At 33.1% G+C, this 26,411-nt stretch overlaps 4 protein-coding genes across 4 annotated transcripts in view; 1 reads left to right on the forward strand and 3 right to left on the reverse strand.

Moving 5' to 3' along the window:
* The window catches only part of LOC129786570 (nuclear pore complex protein Nup88), an 850,897-nt gene that overhangs the window by 29,838 nt on the left and 794,648 nt on the right, over positions 1-26,411 (reverse strand). The gene's annotated exons all lie outside the window — the stretch shown is intronic.
* Positions 118-19,400, forward strand: LOC129786554 (probable phospholipid-transporting ATPase IA). Its single transcript, XM_055821650.1, has 17 exons — positions 118-638; positions 4,937-5,057; positions 6,755-6,938; positions 7,072-7,232; positions 7,419-7,752; positions 7,850-7,991; positions 10,863-11,519; positions 11,770-12,206; positions 12,365-12,562; positions 12,668-12,826; positions 14,029-14,165; positions 14,240-14,549; positions 14,612-14,730; positions 14,800-14,934; positions 15,036-15,134; positions 16,137-16,228; positions 16,296-19,400. The coding sequence occupies exons 1-17, from the start codon at positions 575-577 to the stop codon at positions 16,391-16,393; spliced, it is 3,447 nt and encodes a 1,148-aa protein (XP_055677625.1). The 5' UTR covers positions 118-574; the 3' UTR covers positions 16,394-19,400.
* On the reverse strand, positions 19,439-23,726 carry LOC129786580 (vanin-like protein 1). The gene is made up of 4 exons (XM_055821689.1): positions 23,136-23,726; positions 20,054-21,237; positions 19,809-19,985; positions 19,439-19,726 (listed from the first exon to the last, which is right to left on the reverse strand). The coding sequence occupies exons 1-4, from the start codon at positions 23,190-23,192 to the stop codon at positions 19,534-19,536; spliced, it is 1,611 nt and encodes a 536-aa protein (XP_055677664.1). The 5' UTR covers positions 23,193-23,726; the 3' UTR covers positions 19,439-19,533.
* Positions 24,460-26,304, reverse strand: LOC129786582 (transcription termination factor 5, mitochondrial). The gene is made up of 4 exons (XM_055821695.1): positions 26,136-26,304; positions 25,096-26,074; positions 24,630-25,027; positions 24,460-24,560 (listed from the first exon to the last, which is right to left on the reverse strand). The coding sequence occupies exons 1-4, from the start codon at positions 26,266-26,268 to the stop codon at positions 24,508-24,510; spliced, it is 1,563 nt and encodes a 520-aa protein (XP_055677670.1). The 5' UTR covers positions 26,269-26,304; the 3' UTR covers positions 24,460-24,507.

Raw genomic sequence — 26,411 nt, forward strand, 5'->3', positions numbered from 1 at the left:
ACAAAAATATGTGCATATAAAAAGATTGTTGAAACACAAGTTTTCCATGAATGATTCATTGATAAAACACCTGTTTCACACAACGTATTTGAGAAACATCCATCTCTGCATCTCACTCTGGCAAACGCTGCGGATTTTGCATCTTATTCTTGCATGAAAAAGGTTTGTTTACGACAGGAAATTTTACATTTTTCATTCAGTTTCACGGAGAACGTGAGTGAAATCGGCGGAAATCACGGAAAATTCGGGGCCCGAAGACGCCCCCACGTCCGCCAGTTAGTGATCTTGAATGTGAAATTGTGGCTTTGTCACGGGAAAATATGTCAGCAGTGTGTGACCTATTTTTTCACGGTGCTTTCCTGCGTCAAAATGCGTTGAGATTAATTGCGATTTGAGGAGTGAAAAAACCACCACCAAGGTCCCCCACCCCCCTGCGTACGAGAGACATCAGCCTCCGTAGGTGATACGCCCCACACGGACTCCCCCGGAGGTGCTGTGGACTACCCCGGATAGGCGCGGAACAGCACACAATATTGATTTGTTGACTTTCCTCCAAATTGAACCTGGAGCAACAATGGCCTTCTCCTCCATCTGCCGGACGTTGCGCCTGAGATTGCGTCTCATGAACAACAATACCCGTAAGTATCCGCTGCCTCGGTTGTCTCCATTATATGTGTGGAATCCTCTTCAAGTCCACCACCCCACGTCAAGGCTAGTGCTCGAGAAAATTGCATAAAGTGGTGGGGCCTTCGCCTTGGACGGGGGTGAGATTTTATCAGTTTCGTGGCGCGACTCGGGACGACGCAGGCAGGTGGGGAGGGCTTTTACCGTAAATTGGATAAATTGTGGGTCGGTGGAGGCGCTTTCTCAATGACTCTCCAACTCTGCCACATGCAATGGAATGAGTGTGGCAGCGAGAAACATATGACTCTCTTATCGCGATAGAATGTCCTGCCCAGAAAAAAATCCACTCATTCCTCTTCCCACAAAAACTCCCCACAGACACGAAAGATTAGCTGGCACAGAATGGTTGAGAATTTCTCCGAATTCACTTCAGCAAGCCACTCCTTATCACACCTCCTTATCACAGCTGTCTGTGCGATTGAGAAAATTGATTTCATTCTTGGAAATCATTCAGCCTTCGTGGTTGACTTCTTTTCCTCATTTCTACCGCAAAATTGCAAACTTCCCTGACCACAAAAATCCATGCCATATGGAAAGTTTGCAAAGACACGATTAACCCAGGAGATTTCCCATGACGATTTACTATTCTATCGCCACCCATGGGCGACCTTGCTAAAGGGGGGAAAATCCTTGCGATCGTGGAAACCAGATTGATGCAAAACAACCCCCAACCCTCATGCGGAAACTACTTATTTGATGAATTTTTAAAGAAATTCCATCCAATTCAAGCGGAAACACTGAAAATCTTTAAAATGACTTCTTCAAAGGAATTTCCGAAGGCCACATTGCTTTTTTTTGTTTAGAACTTTTTTTTTCATAACAAAGCTCTGTGAGAGAAAATGTGGGTGAAACGAGTTTTATCAAAAATAGATGAATTTGTATAAAATATTCACGAAAAATTTACTCAATTTGCATATTATTTTTCTAATAAAAAAAAATCTCTCAAAATTTTATTAATTTGCCTTTTCTTATACGAACAATAGAGATTAGATTTGAAAACAAAGTGGAAAAGTTGGTGAAAAGACGCAGCTATCAATCAATATTAATTCATTGATTTATACGAGAGATATTGGAGTTTTGTGTCGTGAAGCAATTTGTTATGAATTGCCTCTATGGAGTACATATAGGTATTAAAATTGATTGCTCTAAAGCTTCTAAAGGAATTCTTAAGCGACTTTCCTTTAAAGTTATTCACTGAATTGTCCGAATTCTTCAAGAGAAATATCAGACACGACGAATATTTTGATTTTCTTTCTATTCCACTCAAAATGGGATATTTTGTGTGAAAATGTAATAAATCGGATCGATATTGAACTTTTCCAGAATAGTTCTTTCCACTGAAATATTTTGCGAATCACTAATTAGCTCTCAGGTAGAGAAGCCAAAAGAGAAAATCCGGATTGTGTTGAATAGTTCTGCCCAAATTTAATTTGTGACAAAGAATTAGGAATAAATCAAATAAATCTCTTAACATTATTCTAACGTTTAAAGTTGTTTTTTTATAGTTTGACGTACTTTTTATTTCTTTTTGTCTTTTCTAACGTTTGAAGATTTTTTTCTAACGTTTATCGTTTATTATTCAAAAACAATTGAAAATCAAATTTTTATTTTATTTTTTACTGAAATTTTTAATGGGAAAATAATTTATTTTGATATCTAATAAAGAACTTTAAGTTTTAGAAGCTTTAGACACCTAAACTAAATTCCTAAAAAAATAATAAAGTCTCGATTCTTTTCTCAAATGATGATTTTCTTATTAAAATATTTTGACTTAGGCTCCCAATAGCCAAGCTTGATTAACCCTTTTGCGTTTTTTGGGCCATACGTAGACCCAAACGTTGAATATTTAATTTTACAATACCTACTTATGAATTTAATTGTTTTTTTAAGTTACAAATGCATCAAATTCACGCAAAAAAGGTCAAAGAAGACGCTTTGGCTGAGAAAAGTCCCCTGAAAGCGTCTAGAAAATAAATATCGTGATAAAAAGAGCTCACGTTTCAATATTTTACGTGGACGTGAAAGGGTTAACTCCCTTCCAGTCTTCGCTATTTTATCCATAATACGTAATAATAAATATTTCATTCCATATTATCACAAAATGATGATTTCAAATGAATAAGGTTGACTTTTGAAGAATGAGAAGAAAATGTAGAAATGCTTTTTAATGGGAATTAACATTAATATAAAAAAGCTTCGATAAATAAAATGTATTGGACATATTTAGCATTCCTCTAATATATAAAAACAAAGAGGGAGAGAGAAAAAGAGAATTAAATTGGGAGGTAAAAAGTGGTTATAGTTATACATTGCAAAATAGACTTTAAATAAAAAAGAGTCCAACTATAAATGAAACAGCTGTTTTTGCTGATTGACTGCCACTGCGTTGTGTATATAAAACATTGAATTAGAGTTAGCACAAGAGGCGGGTATACCTAGAATTTGTAGAGAAAACAAGCAAGAGGTTTTTTTTTAATATCAAACTTCTATTGATAAACTGAGGGAAAATTATATGGTGGTGGGATTTTAATAATACCCAACTCTTGTGCTAATTTCTCTCTCTACGTGCACGCGTGAATTCTTTAGGAGGAGGTAGAAAAAAGCAAAGGCATGGCATAAAAGCGTAAAAATTCTATTTGACAAGTTTTTTTTTGTCGTACCTACCTTTAACGCCTCTAACGTAGAAATTCATTAACCATTGAAGAATTATTTCAAGGAGGAATACGCTCGTACTTTCCCGCTTTTATTTACAACTGCGCAATACCAGAGAGGCTACAATATGCCAATAAAATATAGAAAGAAAAAAAAACAAGCTGGGTGAAAAGGATGAAAATGTGTGTGCGGCGGTATTAATAATTTCCATATGAATAGAAATTTGATCTTAAACTTCTATTTTTGTCCCACACTTTGCTGTTATATTGTTCCTCTTACACAACCTGAAATTTGATTGTTTTATCGATTTTTATGTAAGGCATTTTACTTTTATGATTTCTTCTTTTCTATTCTCCATTGGCGCTTATGCTATTTATTGTGATTTACAGTCTCATCGTTTTCTATCGTGATTGACCGCAAGGAAAAAATTGATGTGAAAGAACGAGCAAAAGTGATAATTATTTTATGATTAATTTGTATTATCATGCCCACAAGAGAGTATAGCTTTGTGTAGGGGTTGTATGTGAGAAGGTTATCGAAGTGATGATTTGCCCTTCTCTATTTATTCGTCTTCTTCTAAACTTTCTTTCCACAATCATTCTCAATATAGGAATTTTCCAATCAGCAGTGGGGGCATAAATGGAATTTTTCTTTCAAGCAATTAAGCAACTTTTTTTCTCATTAAGAAAAAAAACTTGCTTGTGAGAAAATGGGAAAATGAGGAGAATTAAATTTAGAATGTTGTCTCCTGAGCTTTACTGAGAAAATGCCATGCAAAATGTTCATAGCTCTCTTTACAACCTTAAACTTCAAGTGCACACCATTTGTATGGACTTTTCAAGTTAGTAATATGGGATATATTTGAATTTTTATTACAAACACGTTGCTTTTGGCTCTGCCAGTCAGTGGGTCGTTTGTATGAAAATAAATGGAAATCTCTTCCCTTTAGTATCCATGGTCAAATGGAAATGTTCTTCGGGGGTGGGTGCGCGGAGGGAGGAAAGTTTTCTTGTAATGAATGAAAAATGAAAATGAAGAAAGTGGTGCAAGACAATGTGTTGTTGTTACATAAAAGTTTAACCTTTGCACTGAAATGATGTATTTTCTTAGAAATTCTATCGCTGAATTTAAATAATTCATTTACACGTGAATTTAATTTATTTATTGAACTACAAGACGGAGTTTTTTTCTCCATTTAAATTGAAAAGTTTAACAGCTATCTATTTCACATGTTTAATATTTAATTTGAGGAAGTGGAATGCAAATACTTGAAAGGTTTTTCTTCCTTAAAATTTACCATTTTCCAAAATTTTATTTCCTTCTAATAAACTCCCGATAAACATTTTTCAACACATAAAAGCAGAAAATATAAGAAAAAAAGTATTAAAATATTTACAAGAAATAACAATGAATGCTATATTTATTATTTACGAGGTAATTTTGTTATCATTGACGGTGGTGTGCTAGAAAGAAAAAAATGCTATTTATTGTCCTCTCCCACATGTATAGCAAAAAGAAAACGAGCAGTTTACAAATTTATTTAAAAGAAGTTTAAATGATTTTATTTATTTCCCCCTTTTATTGCTTCATTGGCCAACAGACGAGGATGATTGCACAACTTCTGGCATAACACTGGACACCAACGAAAAGAGGATAATCTTCATAAATCGCCCGCAGCCTCAAAAGTACTGCAGTAATCATATATCAACGGCAAAATATAGGTGAGTCTCAGAAAGAGATAAGGAAAATTGAAATAAAATGCAGAACAAATAAGATTCTCGGTTTATTTAAGCTCTTACTTAAGACTTTAAGAGTTTTCTTCTACTTTGTTTTAAATCTTTTTTGCCAAGCCTTGCAGGCTAAAACATTTCTTCTTATTATCAGATCTTTGCCAAAGTTTCTTTTTAGGAGTAAATGAAAATAAAATCTGGCATTTATTCGTGTTATCGTAGTCATGCAATGACAATAAAACTCCTCTCTACTTCTACTACTTTAAAGCTTTCTGTGAAGCCCACGCACTTGATGAAAAACATGTTAAAACGTCAAATTACCAAAAAGCGTAAAGCGTGAATCTTTAATTCTCTTAAATAGCTGGGTTTGTGTGTAATTGAACATTTTTTTTTATTTTGTAAATGCGTACAAATTGAATTTTTCACATTCATTCCAAGAAGTTACGCACAATTGAAAGGCCGAAGGACTCAATTTCATTCAACTTTTTATTTGATTCAGGCAGCAATAAAGGAATAATGAATGGTTCTTTGCTTTCAATTAGAATTGTATTTATTGGTTCCACAGCCATTCATTGAGATGTTTTATGGGAAATCAAACATCATACGTTATTCTCACGACGATTCTTACCTGAAATATTAAAATTTACTTTCCTAAATGTTTTTTTTTTCTTTCTAAATTTTTTAAATAAAATATTTAGTTCATACAAAATAATTTCTTCTTTTTCTATGCAAGCTTTTTATTTGTTTAATAAAAAGGAATAAACCTCATAAAATCATCTGGGCATTCAAATGTAAATTGAAAGCATAAAAATTCTTTTTATTCACATGTTTAATTCTAAAACAATCTACGCGCAAAGGCAATGAAAATGCAAAAATTAAAAATAAATTGAATACAAGCCTCCAGCATTGAAATTGAATTTCTTTGAATTAAAAGTTCAATCACGCTACTTAAATACGATGAGTCATATAGAAGACTTTGAATGCTTCTTGTGTTCATCTTTCTGTAAAAAAATGTTCAACAATGCATATTTTGTATTTTTGATCATCTGAAAATTACCTCTAAAAAGGAAGTTCAAAAGATTTCCGTGATGTTAGCATTTGTAGAATTTTTGTTAAATTTTTGGTGGATGGATTTTTTATGTATTTAGTAGTTAGATAAACTTTGTAGTTCAATGACAAGAAAAGAGTCAAAGTATAATGGTTCGTCTGTATGAAATTCACGTGCTTTTATAAAGAGAATAATGAATTAAAGTCAAGGAGAAACTGCTTTCCTAAAAGTAGAGAAGAGCTATTAAATGTATAAAATGTTAAATGAAAAAAATACTCATGTAATTAGCAATTATATTATTTACTTTGAGACAGAGTAAAGAAGCTTTTCTGATAAAATTTTTATTACATTTCTAGACAGAGAAATATACAGGTGGGATTGTTCTAAAAGTTCAGGATCTTGTAAAACATTGTCAAATTATTGAAATCTGTATTTGATCAATTTTAATTAAGGAAATATTTCTCTTAAAAATTAATATATTTTTTTTCTTAAAAGCAATAACTTTGCAAAGTGATTAATTTTCAGTAAAAAATATGCAACTTTTTGAACATTCCTCAAATAGCTAGCACATGCTCTTGTCAGAAAGTTGGGAATATAAATTAAAATTATATGATTTGTGTGTGTGTCCTTCTCATTGCAGTACCTTCAGCTTCATTCCGTCGTTCCTCTTTGAGCAATTTCGGCGGTATTCAAATTGTTTTTTCCTCTTTATTGCATTACTACAACAAATTCCTGATGTATCACCCACGGGAAGATATACAACACTTGTACCTCTAATTTTTATACTAAGCGTGAGTGCTATCAAGGAGATTGTTGAAGACTTCGTGAGTATATCCTTTACGCTCATTTTTCTCTCTCAATATAAGATTTCTCTTGAAAAAAAAACGGAAATGCGGCAATTTGTATATTGAGGAAAAGAGATTTAAAATCCTCCTCCCATTGAATCCTCTTTTGCAGAAACGCCACAGGGCTGATGATGAAATAAATCACAGGGAAATTGAAACCTACAAAAGTGGCCAATGGAAGTTTATAAAGTGGCAACACTTGAGTGTTGGGGATATTGTTAAAGTGTGGAACAATAAATTCTTCCCCGCAGATCTCATTCTATTGTCCTCAAGGTAAAATGTCAAGGATTATTTGACCTTTTCTAGCTTATTACCTTCTCATTATTTTCTTTTTTTCGCCTCAATCTTAATGTCATCATAACTTTTTTTTTCTCTCCATGCTTTTGGCCCACAATAATGATCTAATTAAGAATAAATATATAATTTTATTTCTGGGGGATTGATTTTGGGTTGTTTTAGTGAACCACAAGGGATGTCATTTATTGAGACATCAAATTTGGATGGTGAGACTAATTTGAAGATACGTCAGGGTGTTCCGGAGACGGCAAAACTTCTCGAAACCAAAGATTTGGCATATTTCAATGCAACACTCGAATGTGAGCTCCCAAATAGGCATCTGTATGAATTCAATGGTGTCCTGAAGGAAAGTGGTAAAGCAGCCATTTCTCTTGGCCCAGATCAGTTACTATTGCGTGGTGCCATGCTAAGAAATACATCGTGGATTTTTGGTGTTGTCGTGTACACTGGACACGATACGAAACTTATGAGAAATTCTACCTCAGCGCCATTGAAGGTACAAAAGAACTGAGAATAAATTCATTCATTAAAATAATTTATAAATTGCGGGATAACGTAATAAATAATTTGATTTAATTGCTTCTACATTGCAGCGTTCAACAGTAGACAGACTGACAAACACACAGATTTTGATGCTTTTTCTTATTCTCATAGTTTTATGTCTCGTTAGTGCTGTTTTTAATGAATTTTGGACACGAGATCACTACAAGAAGGATAAATATTTGGGCATTGATGGTGAGTCCCCCTTTCTTTTTGCATTTTTCCTATTTTCTGTTTTTAAAAGGTCTTTGCTATGGATAATTTATTCCTTCGTGTGTATTCTAAAAGTGTTAGAAGGTCTCTCCGATGAAGTAACGTGAGAAAGATGAGTGAGAGAGAACTTATAAACACGCAATTTTTCAATTGTTTCTTCTTGTATCTAATTTTATTTATATTTTTATTCGTGTAAAAATACTTCTTTCCTCACATTTAACCACTTTACATTTTTTTATTATTTGTGAGTTGACACGAAATAAAACTTTACAAGAATGCTGAAATTTTTGTCACAACATTGTTATGCTTTTTAATTTTAGTAAAGTTCTATGAATGAGAATTTAGATGGGAATTTTCTTTTGTAATAGGTTTTTTTTGCTTTACTTTAGAGTGAAGAGAAATGATAAAAAATAATCTTTAATCTTTCTAAAACGGAAACAATACCTACTTCTAAACGTTAATAAAGTATAGAAAGAAAGATTATGTAAACAGTAAACAAGGGGTGATTATCTGGCGAATATTTTGGGTTTTTAAAGCGAATGATCCGAATATTTTCAAAGCTCTGAATATTTGACTTCACATGAATATCTTTTGCTAAAAACCGAACAACTTAAAATCGAAATGTACTGGTAAGCTGACCAAGCTTACGAGAGCTGTGTTTCTTTCAGTGTACCAATTTTGTGAGAGCAAACTGGATTGCGAATTAATTTAAATACGCGCAAAGTCGGGAAAAGTTGAAAAGTCATACCCCAAGAAATCTTTAGAAGGCTATATCTCGAGAACGGATCCATAGATTTTCATAATTTTTTTTTGTTTGAAAGATCTTGAAGTCAGCTATAACATATCGAAAAATGAAAAAAATTTATGTCGCCATTTTCGAAAAATTCGAGTTCGAAATTTTCGAAAACTTTGTTCTTGACTTTAGCGCCTCTTGCGGTCATTTCTCGAAGTTGCCTTGTTCTAGACATTTGTAGGGTTTCTCGAAACCTTTCATTTGCACTTGAGTTGATCAAGATCGGACTTGTAGAACCCGAGATATGACATGCCAACTTTGGAAGGCTATATCTCGAGAACGGATCCATAGATTTTCTTCATTTTTGGCATGGAGCTAGATAATATAGTCAGCTACAACATATCAAAAAATGAAAAAAAAATTATGTCGCCGTTTTCGAGATATTCATCGAAAACTAATCGAAAATTTTGTTTTTGATTTTTTGCCCCCTAGCGGTCACTTTTGAAACTTCGAATGTTCTAGAGAGTTGTAGGGTTTGTTGAGATTTCTGCAACCCAGGCAATGGCACTGGGCTGGAATTGCCGGTTTCTTGTGGCCCGGTTGCCGTTATCATTTAGGATCGGCTAGTGTGTTATTTCTGTGCATGCGTGTGTATTTGTTTTCCGCACACACTAGTATTTGCCAGATCCTGTCCACCTAAGTTGGCTCGCCATTTGACGGCCCGCTTTGTCTGAGGCCTCCCAAGCCGTTTTGTCCCATCCCTTCCCTCTTATTAAGGTAATATCACAGTTTGATATCACAGATCGTTTCCTTATCACTGGTCCAAGTTTAAAATCTTATAAAAGTTTTAATTATTTGAGCCCGGGTTGATCAAAATCGGTGAAGCCGTTTTCGAGTTATGGTCGATTTTCGATGAAAAATTGTGGCGGCCATATTGTCTAAACGGCTTAACCGATTTTCGAAAATGAGGCATCGTTGGAAAGGTCTTGATGGCCTCTACAACATACTAAAATTTCAGATTTTTAGCTATTACAGGGGCTGAGATATATCGAAAACAAAATTTTGAGGTTATTCAAAATGGCGGACGGGGGGGGTGGGGGGTAAAATTTGACGTCATAATCGGACGTCTTCCAGTCGACTTTTAAACTTTGCCGTTTACCGCAAGTCTCTATCTATTACCGTTCTCTTGCAATTTATGGTTGAACCACGGCGGACGGCCGGACGGACGGCCGGAAAAAAAAATTTTTGGCGCATACGTTTTTTGGAATGTGGGGACCCTAATTCGTGCTCATCCCAAGTTTGAGGCCGATCTGACGACTTTCGATTTTGCTCGGTACACAAAAGCTGTGTCTGAAAGAAACACAGCTAAAAATCCATAAACGTATTTAGGACTTTTCGGTTTGAATTATTTATTATTTCAATAATTCAATTATTTGTTTATTTTAATAAATTCTTATTCTAATTTAGTCTATTTTTTGGGTTCAATTAACTACTTTTTACCATTAAGTTACTACTTTCCGGTTTTAATTTACTTCTCTTTTAGGATTTAATGATTTTTATTAAAGTTTTGTTCCTCAATCTAGGCTGTTTTGGGATTTAAAACCAAATATTTATTGGCTTGAATTTAGTCTTTTTTGGGTTAAATTTATTACTTTTCGATTTAATTCAAGTGTTTTTTATGGCTTGAATTGAATTTAGCATAGGCTTAGACTTAATATTTGAATTTCCTTGGCGAATCATCCGAATACTTCCAAAGATCCGAATAATTTCGCCCAGATAAACCCCCCTGGACAGTAAAACACGTACCTACCTACTTATGCTACTTATGTAATAAATTTCATTCAGTAATTACACTTGACACGTTAGTAAAGTCCCTGCCTAAGGTCGCACAAGTTTTAGGAGTGGTTTCCGGTATTAATATTTCATAGAAGGAACGTCTAGGAGGGTCAAATCAAAGGGATGGTCTATTTTAAATTTTCATTCAAAACAATTTGTTTCAACAACAGAGACTTTCATTTAACATTTAGTCTGTTTTTTAAAGATTTTTTTTCAATTCCTTTTTAATATTAATAAAATATTGCTAATTTTACAAAAGAAAATGAATTTTTCTTTCCTTTCAGATGTTCTGAGCAAAAATTTTGGATACAACTTACTAACATTCATAATTTTGTACAATAATTTGATACCCATATCCTTGCAAGTAACACTGGAGCTGGTGAGATTCTTGCAGGCAATCTTTATTAATTTTGACATTGAAATGTACCATGAGGAATCAAATACGCCCGCAATGGCGCGAACATCCAATCTTAATGAGGAATTGGGCATGGTGAAGTATATATTTTCCGATAAAACGGGCACCCTTACGCGGAATGTGATGGAATTCCATAAATGTTGTGTGGGGAAATTTGTGTATGATCGCGTAAATGAGCCCGAACACTCGGGGATGGTGCAGAATTTGCTGAATAATCACCCAACGGCGCCATTGATTGCGGAATTCCTCACACTTTTGGCTGTTTGTCATACAGTTATTCCGGAGAAGCGTGAAGATGGTACGGTGGGGTATCATGCCGCAAGCCCTGATGAACGAGCCCTAGTTGAGGGGGCAAAGAGTTTTGGGTATGTGTTTGAAACGAGAACACCCACGCATGTGGAGATTAGTGCTCTGGGATGGCGTGAAAGCTACGAAGTTCTCCATGTGCTGGAATTTACGTCAACACGGAAAAGAATGTCGGTGATTGTGAGGACACCCAAAGGAGAAATTAAGTTATATTGCAAGGGTGAGTGGACACATATTATGGGGATTAACAAAAAAAAAGTCATAATTATCCTTTATGTACCTTTTGATGCGTGTCCTTTGGAAAATTTATTATGAATAACGATTTAATGAAATCTATTAGAAGCCCCATAATCTAATATTGATTGTCTAGAAGTCTTAAATATTTTATTTGATCATTTTTTTGTTGTTGTTAAAAATCAATGGAAAAGAAATCCCAAAAAAATAGAAAAGAAGAAATATCCTTTTTGCAGGAGCTGACACAGTTATTTATGAGCGTCTAGCTCAAGATGATCAACCATTCCGGGAGATAACTTTGAGGCATTTGGAGGATTTTGCCACGGAAGGTCTACGAACACTTTGCTGTGCAATGGCAACAATTGATGAGGAAGTATACAATGATTGGAAAGCAACATACCACAAAGCCATAACATCAATACAGAATCGTGAAAAGAAGGTGGATGATGCGGCAAATTTAATTGAGATTAATTTGAAGCTTATCGGTGCCACAGCTATTGAGGATAAATTGCAGGATGGTGTACCTGAAACGATATCGAGTCTATTGAAGGCTGAAATCAATATATGGGTGTTGACTGGGGACAAACAGGAGACAGCCATCAACATTGGATATTCTTGCAAATTACTCAGTCACGCAATGGATTTGATCATTTTAAATGAAGACAGTTTGGATGTGAGTGAAAATTCCTACTATATATATATTACACCTGTATTTCATGAATTATTTTCACATAAAACAGCCTAAACCTTGACTCCACCTATAAATATGTTGGTGCTATTTTTTTTTCACACACAACAACACACTATTCATACGTTTTGCTTCCCTTTTAGAACACAAGAGAGTGCATTGGACGTCACAGTGCGGATTTTGGTGAGCAATTACGAAAGGAAAATAATGTGGCATTAATTATCGATGGACAAACACTGAAATATGCCATAAGTTGCGACTTGAGACGAGATTTTCTTGATTTGTGCATTTCCTGCCGTGTTGTCATCTGCTGTCGCGTATCCCCCATGCAAAAGGCTGAGGTAATTTCTATATACAAAAAAAAAATATCTTTTGCATCAAAAGTTGATGGTTGTGTTGTTTGTGTACGTATTTTTGGATGACATCCACTTTAATTTATGTCGTAGGTTGTTGATTTGGTGGCGTCAAATACAAATAATGTGACGCTCGCAATTGGGGATGGTGCCAATGACGTTGCGATGATTCAAAAAGCCCACGTCGGTGTTGGTATTTCGGGCGTTGAGGGACTTCAAGCGGCATGTGCATCGGATTACTCCATAGCACAGGTAATTAATGATTATTACAGCACAACTTTTCTTTCACTACAAATTGCTATAATTGCCCAATTTACACACACAATATACTTCTTGAAATTGTTGGAATTTTACAACGAAGAAACTTTATTCATTTATTTGTTTGCACTAAAATGAGAATTTTAATAAGGGAAATGGGACAGATGAGAGAAGCTATCTGCATTATAATTTATTGCCATGAAAAGTTTTCAAAGAATTTCTCTCCTCTCTTCTTAACTTTTACTTTTTGGTCCACCAAAGAGTGCAGAGAAAGAGAGAATTATGCAAATTATGTAGAATGGAGAACTTTCTTAGCTTAGAACATTTTTTTTTAAAGAAGCTTTAACAAAACATAAGGAAAGCTTTGATTTTAGAGTTAATGTTAATTTTTTCATACCTTAAAATTCCGAAAAATCAAGATCTTGAAATCTTATCTCTAAAATACGAGACGATTTGTCTAAAAATGTTTTTTACAACGTTTTGGGGATGATTTATTAACTTCATCAGACTACAAAGCATTTCATAATCCCTAAAAATAAATATACGCGATTGATTCTGATAAAAAAAAACTTTTCTTCTCTTTTCTAACTTAAAAGTTGTTAGATTTTTACATTTAATGTTTTTAAATCGATTTATTTTCGTTATATAAAAGGAAAACGAGAAAAAGTATATGAATTTTTGGTTCCAGAAAACAGTCAGAGAGAATGTCAAAATCTTATAAGATTTTCCCAGAATACCAAAAATCGTCTAACTGACGAATTGCAAAAAAAAGAAAAGAAAAGATTATTACCAAAATCGACCCTTTATAAATCTTATATTTAACTAGAGCATAAATCGAATATCTCTGTTAATAGATTTCACATAGAACTTGTTTTTTTTAAATCATTTGACTTTGCTTTCCTAACGTTTAAAAGTCAAATTTTCAATTATTTTTCTTGCAATTTTGATCCTGTAAACAATATCTTTTGACTAATAAAGAAAAAAATAAAGACTAAAAAAGAAAATTTCTAAACAGTCTGAATTTTTACCTATAGAAAAAAAAATAATTAAGTTCTAAAGAATTACATTACAGAATGTTTTTTTAGACCTGATGAAAGGGTGATTAATAATCCTCGATACGTCAAAATTCATATAAATTCATTAAATTCAAATACAAAATGTTTCTAAACTCACGAAAAAAATATTTTTATTATCAGTTCCGCTACCTTGTACGTCTCCTCCTGGTTCACGGTGCATGGAACTACAGTCGAATGTGCAAATTGATTTTGTACAGTTTCTACAAGAATGTCTGTCTCTATGTTATTGAATTGTGGTTTGCCATCTACTCTGGCTGGTAAGGAGTCTCCTATTTGAAGACTTTCAACCTTTTTTTTAAACCTTTTTCTTCTTCCTAATTTTTTTCCAAAGGTCCGGACAAATTCTCTTTGAGCGCTGGACCATTGGTTTGTACAACGTAGTCTTTACAGCACTCCCACCTTTTGCCATGGGGATTTTCGATAAGGTCTGCTCGGCGGAAATAATGATAAAATACCCGGCACTCTATACATCTCAGAATGCCCAACTTCTGAATGTTCGTGTCTTTTGGGTTTGGATTGGGAATGCCGTACTGCATTCTATCTTCCTCTACTGGATGCCAATGTTTTCCTACAATCTTGAGAATATTTGGATGAATGGGCACAATGGAGGGTATTTGGTGCTTGGGAATATGGTTTATACGGTAAGGAAGAATTTATTCTTTATGAAGAATTTTTGGTATAAAATTGTTTCCTTTCATTGCAGTACGTTGTTGTGACTGTTTGCTTGAAAGCCGGTCTCATTTCCAATTCATGGACTTGGCTGACACACTGTGCGATATGGGGATCAATTGTTCTTTGGTTTTTCTTCATGTTTGTCTATAGGTGAGGAATATTTATTCGCGGGAATTTCTCTGAAAGAGAAATTAATTTAAATAAAAATTCTTCTTGCAGTAATATTTGGCCAACAATTCCTGTTGCTGCAGTCTACGTGGGTATGGATAAACTTGTACTATCTTCTCCGGTGTTCTGGTTCGGATTGTTCCTGATACCAACGACTGCTATACTCTTCGATGTTGTTGTCAAAGTGTTTGTATTCCAATTTTGCTCTAAAGAGTTTTCTTTTTTCTTATAATTTCAAACTTTTTCATCTATAATTTTAATAATTTTGTCTTTCTTTTGTATTTCAGCATTCAATGTACCTTATTTAAATCAGTATCTGATGCTATACGAGAGTCGGAAATTAAGAAATATGATCCGAGTCATGTGATAAAAGAACCACGAACTTCGTAAGTTGATTAACAAAATACTTTAGCAAAAAAAAAAGAAACCAAGAATCAAAATGAAAAAGAACAACGATAAAATTTTTTATATATTACTTGTAAATTTAATATTTGAGTGCATTTTTTTGATAATCAACTTTTTAAAGAAAACTAATAATTTAAATGCTTTTTGAAGAGAATCTCAAATGAAATGAAACTATAAAGAAAACAATCCCAAAGCTTCGAGGTGATGTTTGTGATGAAAAAATCCTGCTTTTTACCCATTTAGTTTTAGGGGAATTGGGGGTAGGATGGGACGCTTTTGTTTTTCCAAAACACAATCAACAAGTTAATCTCCATTTTGCATAAATCCTCTGGTAATTAATTTTATATTAAAAAAGAATTCTAACTGATGAGTTTTCATTTTAGTTTTATTCATTTTAGTTTTTGTTTTGAAAATAAAAACCCAAAACAATGAGCTTCAATAGATATAATCACATGCACCAGGGTGTTATTGCATTTTTTTTTAAATTACTCAACTCTTTCACGGCGATTGAATTTTATTTATTCAATTTTTCTTTATTTTTCTTTTAACAAAAAGTCAAACATCCATTTGGAATGAGTTTTGTAGAGAAGAGACAAAAAAGTAATCTTAAGAGCTGAATTTTATTGAGCTAGTTGGGCTAGTGGGGCTAGTGGTGGTTTGTTGAAAAGTTCTTACAATAGTGAAAATTTTGTTCATTTTGGTTTGGAAATTGCTGCTCTCTTTAGCATTATATTTAAGCAATAAAAATAGCTTTGTTTCTTTCTCACCCCAACGTGTGTTTGTTCCTTATTTTTTTGGCATTTTATTTAATAGTTTTTATTTTATATTTATTTTCTTGTTTTTGTTATTTTCTTATAAAAAAAACAAATAATAAAAAAATCATTTATTGCAACAATGAATTTCATTTTCTTGCCTCAGTTTTCAATGAAAAGTAAGATATTCTTTTGCAGAATATTAAAACATTTAAGATGAACTTTTTGCAGATTAACAGAGACAGCAAGATTGCTGAGAAATGTACGAAATGTCTTCAGTCGACGTTCAAATACACGAGTTAATATGGAATTGGAACTTTCACGTGAGTTTTGTATTATTTTCCAGGAATTTCTTAAAGCGAATTTTAAACAAAAATTTTTTTCTTGCAGATGGTTATGCATTTTCGCAGGAAGAAGGTGGAAATGTTACCCAAACGGACATTATTCGCGCCTATGATACGAATTTGCCAAAACCAGAAGGAAATTGAAATGAGATTTGCTAAAAAAAAAGGTGGATTATCGTGTCTTTTGGTATGTTCTTTTTACCATCAATATTTATTTTAACAACATGGAAGAATTTTTTTCCACGAAAAGCACAATGTTTTGAATTTAACTCCCATGTGAGAGGAGATTGAAGAATTTGTCTTACCAGTGCCACCAATTTTGTCAACAAATCCAGTGGAGAACATTAAAAAAGATGCTAAAAAAAGACGTTGTATTAGAATTTGCAGTTTATTAAAAAAAAAAATAGAAGAATGCATTAACTATTATATTGCTTAAAGTGCACGACAAATCATACGGAATAGAAGAAAGAAAATTAAATTGAGAACAATCGTAGTGCTTGTGAGAAGTTATAGTGAAATTAACTAAATTATTCATGAATTTTTTCCACTAAAAATGAACATATTCCGGTGTCCAGGGCTTGGATTCTTTAAGATTGAAAACTCCCGGGAAAATCTCACGGGAGTTTATCACGGGTGCATTCTTTTTTATAGAATCAAACGCCCGTGAAGTTTTCCTCGCTTTCCCCCTGCAAAAAGCCTTTGGGAGTTTATCACGGGAGTTTTTCACTCTTAGAAAATTTATGGCCAGAAAACTTTTCTTGCAGTATTGTTTTTCTCCTTAATTTTTCATAGAGAAACCATTCCATATTTCAAGCTTTAACAACTTTGTTTTTAATACAAAATAAACTTCTTAATCTTTTTTTTTGTAGTAAAGTGTTTTTTTTTTAAGTAAAATTCAACATCATGGCGTCATCTATGGAGCAGAGTATCATTTTTTGGTGGAAAGTTTAATGTTGTTTCACTATAAAACATAAGCACTATGTTAATCCTTCGAGGTTTTTTTGTAAAGAAAAAAAAATCCCGATGTTTTTTCAAAATGCCAAAAATACCATAAATAAGAAAATTCAATGACCAACAACAGAAAATTTAGCCTTTACAAAATATTACCTATATTATACAAAGAAAAAAATGTTTAAAATCAATACAAATCCCAATCAACTACGTTTTACTAAAATATTCTCTGTAAATTGGAAAGTGGGTAATGATAAATCTGATTAGATAAGTAGTTAAAAAAATATAAAACAAATTAAATGTTTGAATGTTGTGAAAAAAAATTTAAATAAGAATAAGTTTTGAAAAAAAAATCAGTAAAGAGTTAAACAACAGAATATATCAATTTATTTTACAATATATAACCAACTAGTCATTATATTTTAAAAGAAATTAAACGTGTTATAAATTTAAAAAAAATCAATTCTCCAAATTTATAAGTAAAGCTCTTACCATTAACGAGAGCCATTAACGAAATTCTTTTCCATTGATAGAGGTTGCAAAAGAAATTAAAATTCTAGAAAATTAAAAGACATAGAAACTTCTTAAGAAGTTTGGGTGTGAGACTTTTTCAAACAAAAAAAAACATTAGAGGAGCCAAGTGCCCTTAAGAGAATTAACTATTTTTCCGTCTACTTCACACAATTTCACATGTTCAAAAAAAAAAACGTAAATTAAAAATAGGAAATTTTTGGCAAAAATTCGGTGCACTTTTGAACACAAAATCAAATTTTTCACTCATAGAAAAAAATGAGAATATAGAGAATAAATATTAAAGAAAAGAAAAATGTGTCTATATACCTAAGAATATGTAATTGAATGATGAAAATATTGACTAATTTATTTCTTATTGGTTTTTCTTAAAGAAAAAAAGAGGACTAAAACAGTTAACGAAGAGTAAGAGAAAATACTAACAGAAATTAATAACACGAAATAAACCTATAACACGTATACATGAAATGAACAAGGAAAGATATGAACTTATTTTACATTAAAATATGAGATTAGCACGAGAGATATTTTGATTTTTCACAAGAATGAAGAAAATTTGAAAGAGGAAAAGCTCTGTGAGGTTTTGTGGAATGTAGAACTTTAATTGAAATTAATTATTTTCCTTTTTCTTCATTAGGAGAGCTTTTGGTTTAATTGAAATTCATGGAAGTTCTTTACCTTTAGTATAATGCAGAAAAATTTGAGAGAGAGATTTTGAGTAATTAAATTGCTAAATTATTACTAAATCCATTTACAAATCATTTAAGTTTTTAAACTGCCTCAATCAGTAACAATTTTATTCTTTAAATTGTATTATTGTTCCTATAAAATTAACGTCATGAATATTTTCTCTTTGATTTTGGAATGTTTTCTCTTAAAGTTTTAGACATGGGTATCCTAAAAAAAACTATTTGAAATTATTCTTAAGTAATTTGACTATTTTATTTTGTGTTATACTTATTAAAATACTTTCTTCTTCGCTAACTTAACAGTAATCGGCTTTCTGAAGCAGAAAACGGCAGAAAAGCTAAGTTAGTAAAGCCTGTCTTTCTAGATTACTTTTTTTGACTACTGTTAGAGTTTTACATTTCACAAATTCTTCCAGAAATTTTATTTTAGTAGTACATTTCAATCAACAAATTGTCAGTTCCTTGGCAGTATATAGATCTTGCAAAATAAAATGTGATTTTGTGACACATCATGAAGGGAAATATTGAATTCAATTTATATAGGGAGAGATTTATCCGTAATATTAGATGAGGAAAAATCAATTTTTGATGAAAAATATTTTTAATGTAATATTTTTCAAATGATTATCGTACGATCGTGATTAATTGTAAACCTTTTCTTTCATCTTCTTTTTTTGGTAAAAGTAGAATTTTTCTTTTATTAATTTTCTTCCCAAAAACACAAAAGAAACTGAATTATTCTTTAAAAGAAATTCATCCTGTAGATGGAGAATGTTGTTAGGCTGGAGACAATGAACACAACAAAATGTAGTAAAATGTGGATGAAAAATGTTATATTTAGATGGCCAAATATTGTATGTCTCGTTGTGAAAAGAAAAAAAATATTATACAGCATTTAAAGGTGATTCCTTAAAGGAAGATTTATGAATTTTTTTTATATAATTTTCTTTAGTTTTTATTAAAAATTTTGTGATTTATCTTAAGTTTGGTTGTTTTTTTAATTATTGAAAAAAAATCATTTATTAGTCCATTCACGTCTTTATTTTATAAATTTTCACATTTTCTTTTAATTTCTTTTTCTGTGAATGTTTTTTTTTTTACTTTTTTTGTGGTTTAGTCGAATCTCTTCAGCACGAATGTGTACGTAAAGACAAGCAGAAGAGTCATCAGGGAAAATGCAATTGGATTAGCTCCACCTGTTGTGACATCCTGACCGTCCTTTTCGAAATTTCTCCCATAAATTGCAAAGGTGCGTATATCACTTCGTGCTACAGTCAGCTCCATGTTGATGTCTTTCACATTTTTGCTGTTTAAATGAAGGAAAAAAATGTTATCAATGCTGTTCCTTTGAGAGTTTCAAAGAAGGAGTGAAGAGAATGAAAACTCACCCATCTTCGGTTCTCTCTTCTCCCTCGTGGTAATTGATTTCATTCAAATTAATGGGAAGGATTAGATTATTGAGGGCATTGGGGAGTGTCAAGACGTGCGATTCCGATGGGAAAGTTCCGCTGATTTTAATGGATTTAAAAGTTGTTGCTGGAACCACATTATCAGTTGCATTAAATCTGAAAAGAATTTATTAAAATAAGCTGAGAAATTCAATGAAAAAACATGAAGGAAGATGAATTTTTACCTCGTGGCACAGCTTTCTAAATCTTCGGTTGGACATGCAAAAATTCCACAAGACAGCACACCTCCTGTGGCCACATTGTCATACGTTCGAACACCATCAAAGACAGCAAGATGGTATCTGTAGTAGCTGGCATCATCCGTGATGATGGCATCATTGAATTCAATCTCGTAGTCAAAGTGGCAGCAGAGTGTGTCGAAGCAGAGTTGCTCATGACCACTCTGCTGCGTAACATCAATTAGCTTTGTTGTATGAATGTCAAGATGATCGCGCTTCAGCCACAAATCAACCATCTCTTCCTCCGAAAACTTCACGGCAACGGGATCATGGGTGTAGGGATCCGTCAGAGTGTGAGCTTTAGGCACACGAGCCACAAGGAGTCTCCGCATTGGTGTACTACTCATAACGTACGTCAGTGGTCCCCTGCGCCCAGCATAGATACCCGAACCCGTACTCCCAACAGCTGGATTATTAGCTCCAGCTCCCAAGAAGTTAACATTGTGCTTCCATGCCCACATGTACTGCACCTGTACGGCTGTGAGGTAGGGCAGCTCGGAGAACCACATTGTTGGGTAGACGTAGTCTGTGATATTGGCACGAATCAGCTCCAGTGCGGGCTCCTCGAAGAGTACATCGAAGCAGATGAAATGACCAAAAGTCACCCCAAAGTCCGTTGTGAAGAAACTAATATCAGGCACGAGGGTTGTATTGATGCCGGCTTCCCCAAAAAGATGGAACTTCCTGTAGCGCGAAACAACAGTACCATTCCTATTGAATACAACATTTGTGTTGTAGTGACTCAGCCCATCCTCTGCACATGGCCGCGTATCATTCAACGCTGCTTGTTCCTCCGCCGTGCATTCGTGCTTCTCCGTCAAATTAATCACAATGTACTTCCTGTGCATTCGTGCAGCACAGGAAATGTTCCGAAGGTAGAATTCATATCTGTCATCCTCACAGGGAGCAACCTCATCATCGGGATGAGGCACAAAGGTGGCATAGTTCTTCATATTGAGCGTTGACTCAGGGAATACCATGATATCCACATCCTGTGCCTCCTCCGATGCAATGATTTGCATGTAAGCCTCCATATTCCGCTCAATACGTTGCACTCCTGGCTGCTGGAAGCCCTCAGGGTTAAATTCAACAACACCCCCAACATAGTCTGGAGAATCCGGTGTTGATATCTAAACGAAAAAAATAAAAATCAAGCAAATATTTACTTTCCGGCTTCATTGCAAAAAAAGTAACGATAGATAGAGCATAAAAGCTTCTGGTTACGAACTTTATCACCCCAAATAATAACCAACTGATGTTCCACAACCACTTCAACAAGCTCTCTGCTGATTTTTTTCTCCGTACCTATTACTCATTATATTGATAGGTAGGCTAATGATAAAATAGAGAGACAGACGTGATCCGATAAAGCTTCCAATCATCGCGACAACATTCAATACTTAATTTGATCTTTTAACAAGTTAACGATACCTCTTGCCAATTAACAAGCATTGTGATTGATTAAAAATTCATGCTATTGTTCATCGTTTGTTCTTCAATTTATAGGCAAAAAAATAATCACGATAAGATGGTCAAAATAAAATTCAATAAAAAAATTTAAGGAGAACATCACCTGAGAAGTCATTTCATGCTTCTTGTGATAAGAAAATGAATAAACAAATTGTCGTGTAAATTATTACTTTACGGCTCATCTTTATTAGCTTATTAGCGCCTTATTCATGTTACTAAAGTGCAATAACTTGCAAACTATTAAAAGAACATTTTAAAAGCACAGTGATGGACAAGAAAATGAAGCCAAAGAATTCGAGGAAGTGATCTTTTGGACTTTTACGGAAGATTTGAAGGTAAATCTTTGAGTAAATTTATTTCCCAGTTGCAATTCAACTCAACCGCTTTGTGTTTTATAAATCTTATATGGAATACATTTATTATATAAATTATTTGAATATTTAGCAGGATATTGAAGTATTTTTTGGAACATTCCGAACATTCCATACAAAGGAATTTAAATGAAAAGACTTTAATCAATCAAGAAAATCAGCAGAATCAGCACGGATTTATCTTTGTTTATCCAACTGTAAATGAGCTAGAAATGAACCCTTTTGCGTCCATATGAAACACAGAAATATTGTAGCATTTTTTATTCTATGGAAGCTTTCAGAAAATATTTCTCAATCAGAACGTCTTCTTTGGCTTAATTTACGTAAATTTAAAGCATTTCTAAGTTGGTGAAACAATTAAATTAAGTAGAATTCGGAAAAATAAAATGTTTCACGTTTAGATCTACGTATGACCCAACGGACGCGAAAGGGTTAATGGCAATCGAAGAGTGGGCGATTGAAGGTTCATTGTATAATAAACATAAAAGAATTTTGCTTACCAAGAATTTTTTCTTGGTAAAATTTATTTCCTCGCGGTTTCCTTATTATTATTTTTTCAAAAGAGAAATTTCTATTATTTTGTGTTCTCCAGAAAAATTAAAAGATTTTCACTGATTTTTTTTTGGATAAAATTAAAGAAGAAAAAGAAATAAATCTCATAAAAATTGTGTTTTGTTCCACTAAAAATTTTATACTGTAATTAAAGTTAATTACTTTTGATGTAAAGAATAAAAAGGTTCTAAAGAAATTAATTACCCTTTAAGAGTTTTCTATACAATGATTTAAATATTAGTGTAATAGAAGTTTTTAAAGTTAGAAAAAAATGATTGAAAACCTTAAGATTTTGACTTTATTTTAAAATTCTTTGCACAATCTTGAATTAAATCAAATTTATTTGTTAAATTTATTGCAAAATCAATGATTTTCAATTCTTTCCATGAGAATATAGAGCATCTTTTTCTAATCTCTTTTCTACCTTAAACAGAAGAACTTTATATATAAATTTCCATAAAATCCAATAAAAAAGAACGCTAAACGATAGACACCTCGAAAACAGTTCAATTTTAACTGTTTTAATTTCTTCAGCAAAAAAAGGCGCCCAAAGAAATATTCTCACAAATGTTTACGAAAGTGATGAAGAGAACAATCAGAGAAATTCTCTTGACAGATTAAATGATAAAACTCACCTGATGCGAAAGGCCAATAATTCCCACGATGAGGAGAAAATTAATTAAAAACTTCATTTTTTTTTCTTTCTGATTAACAACACACAAAATAAAATTTAAAATTAATCAACTATCCAACTCCTGGAGCGGCTGATCTTTAATTTTTCAGTCTGCTCAGTGAGCTGTCCAGAACAATACTAAACTGTTCAGGAGCTAACGCGGAACTGGATGTGGTAAAATCGCCATTCAGTGTAGAGTTGTTATATCGCTATCATTGCACACCGTATCACTTAATTCCAATTGGTTGAACATGCCTGACTACACAGATCAGCTCATGAGGAGAAGTTCGTTAAAGATTTCTTTTTAACCTTTGAAAGAAACCTTTGAAGTAAACCTTTGAATTAAAACTTCCGAGGGAAAAGTAATTCTTCTTCGCTTTATCTTTTTGATTTATATCTCACAAAGTTTTCTCTATTCAATTTTCAAAAGAAGAAGAAAAAAACTAAAAAATGAAAATTTCATTCTGAGACAATAAACTGCGATGTTATCATAAACCACTGATATGAGTCATAAAAAAATAAAGGAATTGAACAGAAAATGTTCTCAAATTTTGTACCAGACATAATACAATGTAGCCATAATCTATCGATATATTTAGCTTAAAAATGATTTACAATTATAACCTACCGATCGATTTATACGGGAAGTCAAAGCTAAATTCGTAGCAATTAACATAAAAATATTTCTTGAGACTTTCTACAGGAAATTGCGTGCTCTAAAAGTTCAGACAAAGCTGTGCTATTTTAGAAATTAATTTAAAAACATTTTAATGCTTTTAAAAATCGATGTAAAAACTCAATTTTTATTTTTTAAACTCACTATTTTTTCTTGAAAGGCTTTTAAGACATCGATGAAAATAATACTGCGTAATGTACCCTTATCGAATGATTTTAATTGAGAGCAGTGATTCATTTAAAGCGTTGTAAGCTTCAATTTTAATTTATTACAGGTGAATAAGGTAAGTAACCATTTAATCTTTCAGTCAGACAATGATCACCTTTATTTATGACCATAAGTCTCTATTTTGTTCTCTCAAATGAGGCCATTGAGATTGAACTAGTTGAATCTGATTAAATTGATTGAAAATTTGATTAGAACTTTCTAATTTTCCTAAAAAAAATTAATTCTCCCAGATTTTCAGTAAATTTTAAAAGAATTTTCGAAAAAATTCCCTGAAATAAGATATCTTTTGCTACGAGGTCAAATGTCTCGAAAAGGTCATCAAATTCAATTAATTTGTATTTTTTAAGACGTACAGAAGAAAGAAAAAAATTACCAATAATTTCCACAAATTACTTTTTATTTTAAAAATGATATTCCAAAGTTTTTTTTTCTAATTAACATTTTCTTGCATTTCTTCACTTTTCTCCGTCGTTGAAGAATCACCTAAAAAAAGTTTTATAAAAAATCAAATAAATTTTTTTTTCTTTGTAAAAGTAAAGAAATTCTTCTTACCTTGGATGTAGGTAGCTCCCCAAATTCCATCTCCGGAGAAATTAAATTCAATTTCAATGGTATAGAGGACAAGGGCGAGAAATTGTGTTTTGGACAATGATCGCCAATTGATTTCTTTGACGAAATCCAATGATCCCTGCTCAATGGCTTCGATCTTTTTGATAATCTCCGAAAGTGGGTAGAAGAGGATGTGAATGTTGGCAAAAATGTCTGATTCTGTGTACCCGGCGTTTGTGAGATGATCAAAGACTGCAGACATGGAAACGAGTGGAACGTGACACCAATTGGGATGCCTTGAGAGGTATTCCCGGACTTCCTTGACACTACGTTTCAATTTTTGACTCAACATTATAATCATTTCCTTCCCTTTCGTCGCATCAACTCCATTTTGAACGTACCTATATGAGAAATTTTTATTTAATTTTTCATGAAACAAAAAAAAATGATTTTTGGGAGATTTTCTCACCTCTGGAAAGATTCCGTATCTCCGGAGAGAACATTGAGGGAGGCACAGAATATTTTATTCTCTTTGAGGTAGTTTAGGCGATGAATGGCCTTGTTCTGATAGAATATAAGTCGCCCAATTCGTGGATGACTGAGCAGTACGCGGAATTCATCAATTTGCTTGAGATACTCAATGCGTTCTGCAACAGTTTGCGGGCTTAGCGTGTAGATTTTTCCATTTCTCACCAAAGTCTTATCGGGAATTTCATTCTCAGTGAGAACTCTATCAATCTCCACAATTGATTTGTAGTTACTCATTAGAATTTTTGGATGCAACGAAAGAACTTCCTTTGCATCCGTCCCGGACAATTTTTCCAACGTGAGGATTTTCTGCATATTCTCAGGTTCCCCATAGAGTAAATAGGCATGACTGAGAATTTTCTCATTTGAGAAATTCAGCTCTTTCCTGATTAATTCAATGACTTCCGCCACGGATTTAATTGGCTTATTCCGGAGTCTCAGATACGAAGCCCAGATTCGCTTTAAATCTTCCTCAGTTGCGCCAATTTCTTTACGAAGAAAATCATCCATAATATACCTCCGGAGATCATTGAGATTCCCCGTCTGTTCGAGTTTTTTCACTTCCTGGACAGCAACATTGGTGAGATTTGTTATTTCCACCAAATTCTTGACGATCTTCTCAATTGATGGGATATATTTGTGAGATCTCAGCAAACTTATGGGCTTGTTCATCACCACAATGTAATTCTGGAGAATAGCAATGGTAATCTGACGAAATAGGCATTCCTCCATGACTTTAAATCTATTCTTCAATGTCACATCTTTCGTTGCAAGGATTGACGGATAATTCTGAATTCCTACTGTACCTCCGGCGAGACCGCATGTTTGCAGGAAGTAAAAGGATTTTTCCACATCATCAATTTCCAATTTAGCAAATCTCCCGCCTTTAATCATCTTGTTGGCTTCCGGTTTGGATATTCCTAAAAATCAGAGATTTGTTTTGATTTCTTTTCGCTTCCACGAAATATTTTGTAAACTCACCCAGGAGATTCATGAAGAATTTATCATCAATACGTTCATCCTCCACTAAAAGGCAACACTTCCGGGATGCACTGAAGCTCCACAAATTGTGCTGACATCGCCGTAAAATTGGATTTATTCTTTTCAAAAACATTTCCCCGAGATTTCCTGCAGCCTCTTTAAAATATTTGAGGTTAGGTAATTGACAAATTGTTTACATTTTCAGAAGAAAATCCGGGAAAAGATTTTTAAATTTTAAATTCAATTTAATTAAAAAGAAAATCTTTTGAGTTTTAT

The sequence above is a fragment of the Lutzomyia longipalpis genome, chromosome 1 (genome assembly GCF_024334085.1).
Source record: "Lutzomyia longipalpis isolate SR_M1_2022 chromosome 1, ASM2433408v1".
Lineage (NCBI taxonomy): Eukaryota > Metazoa > Arthropoda > Insecta > Diptera > Psychodidae > Lutzomyia > Lutzomyia longipalpis.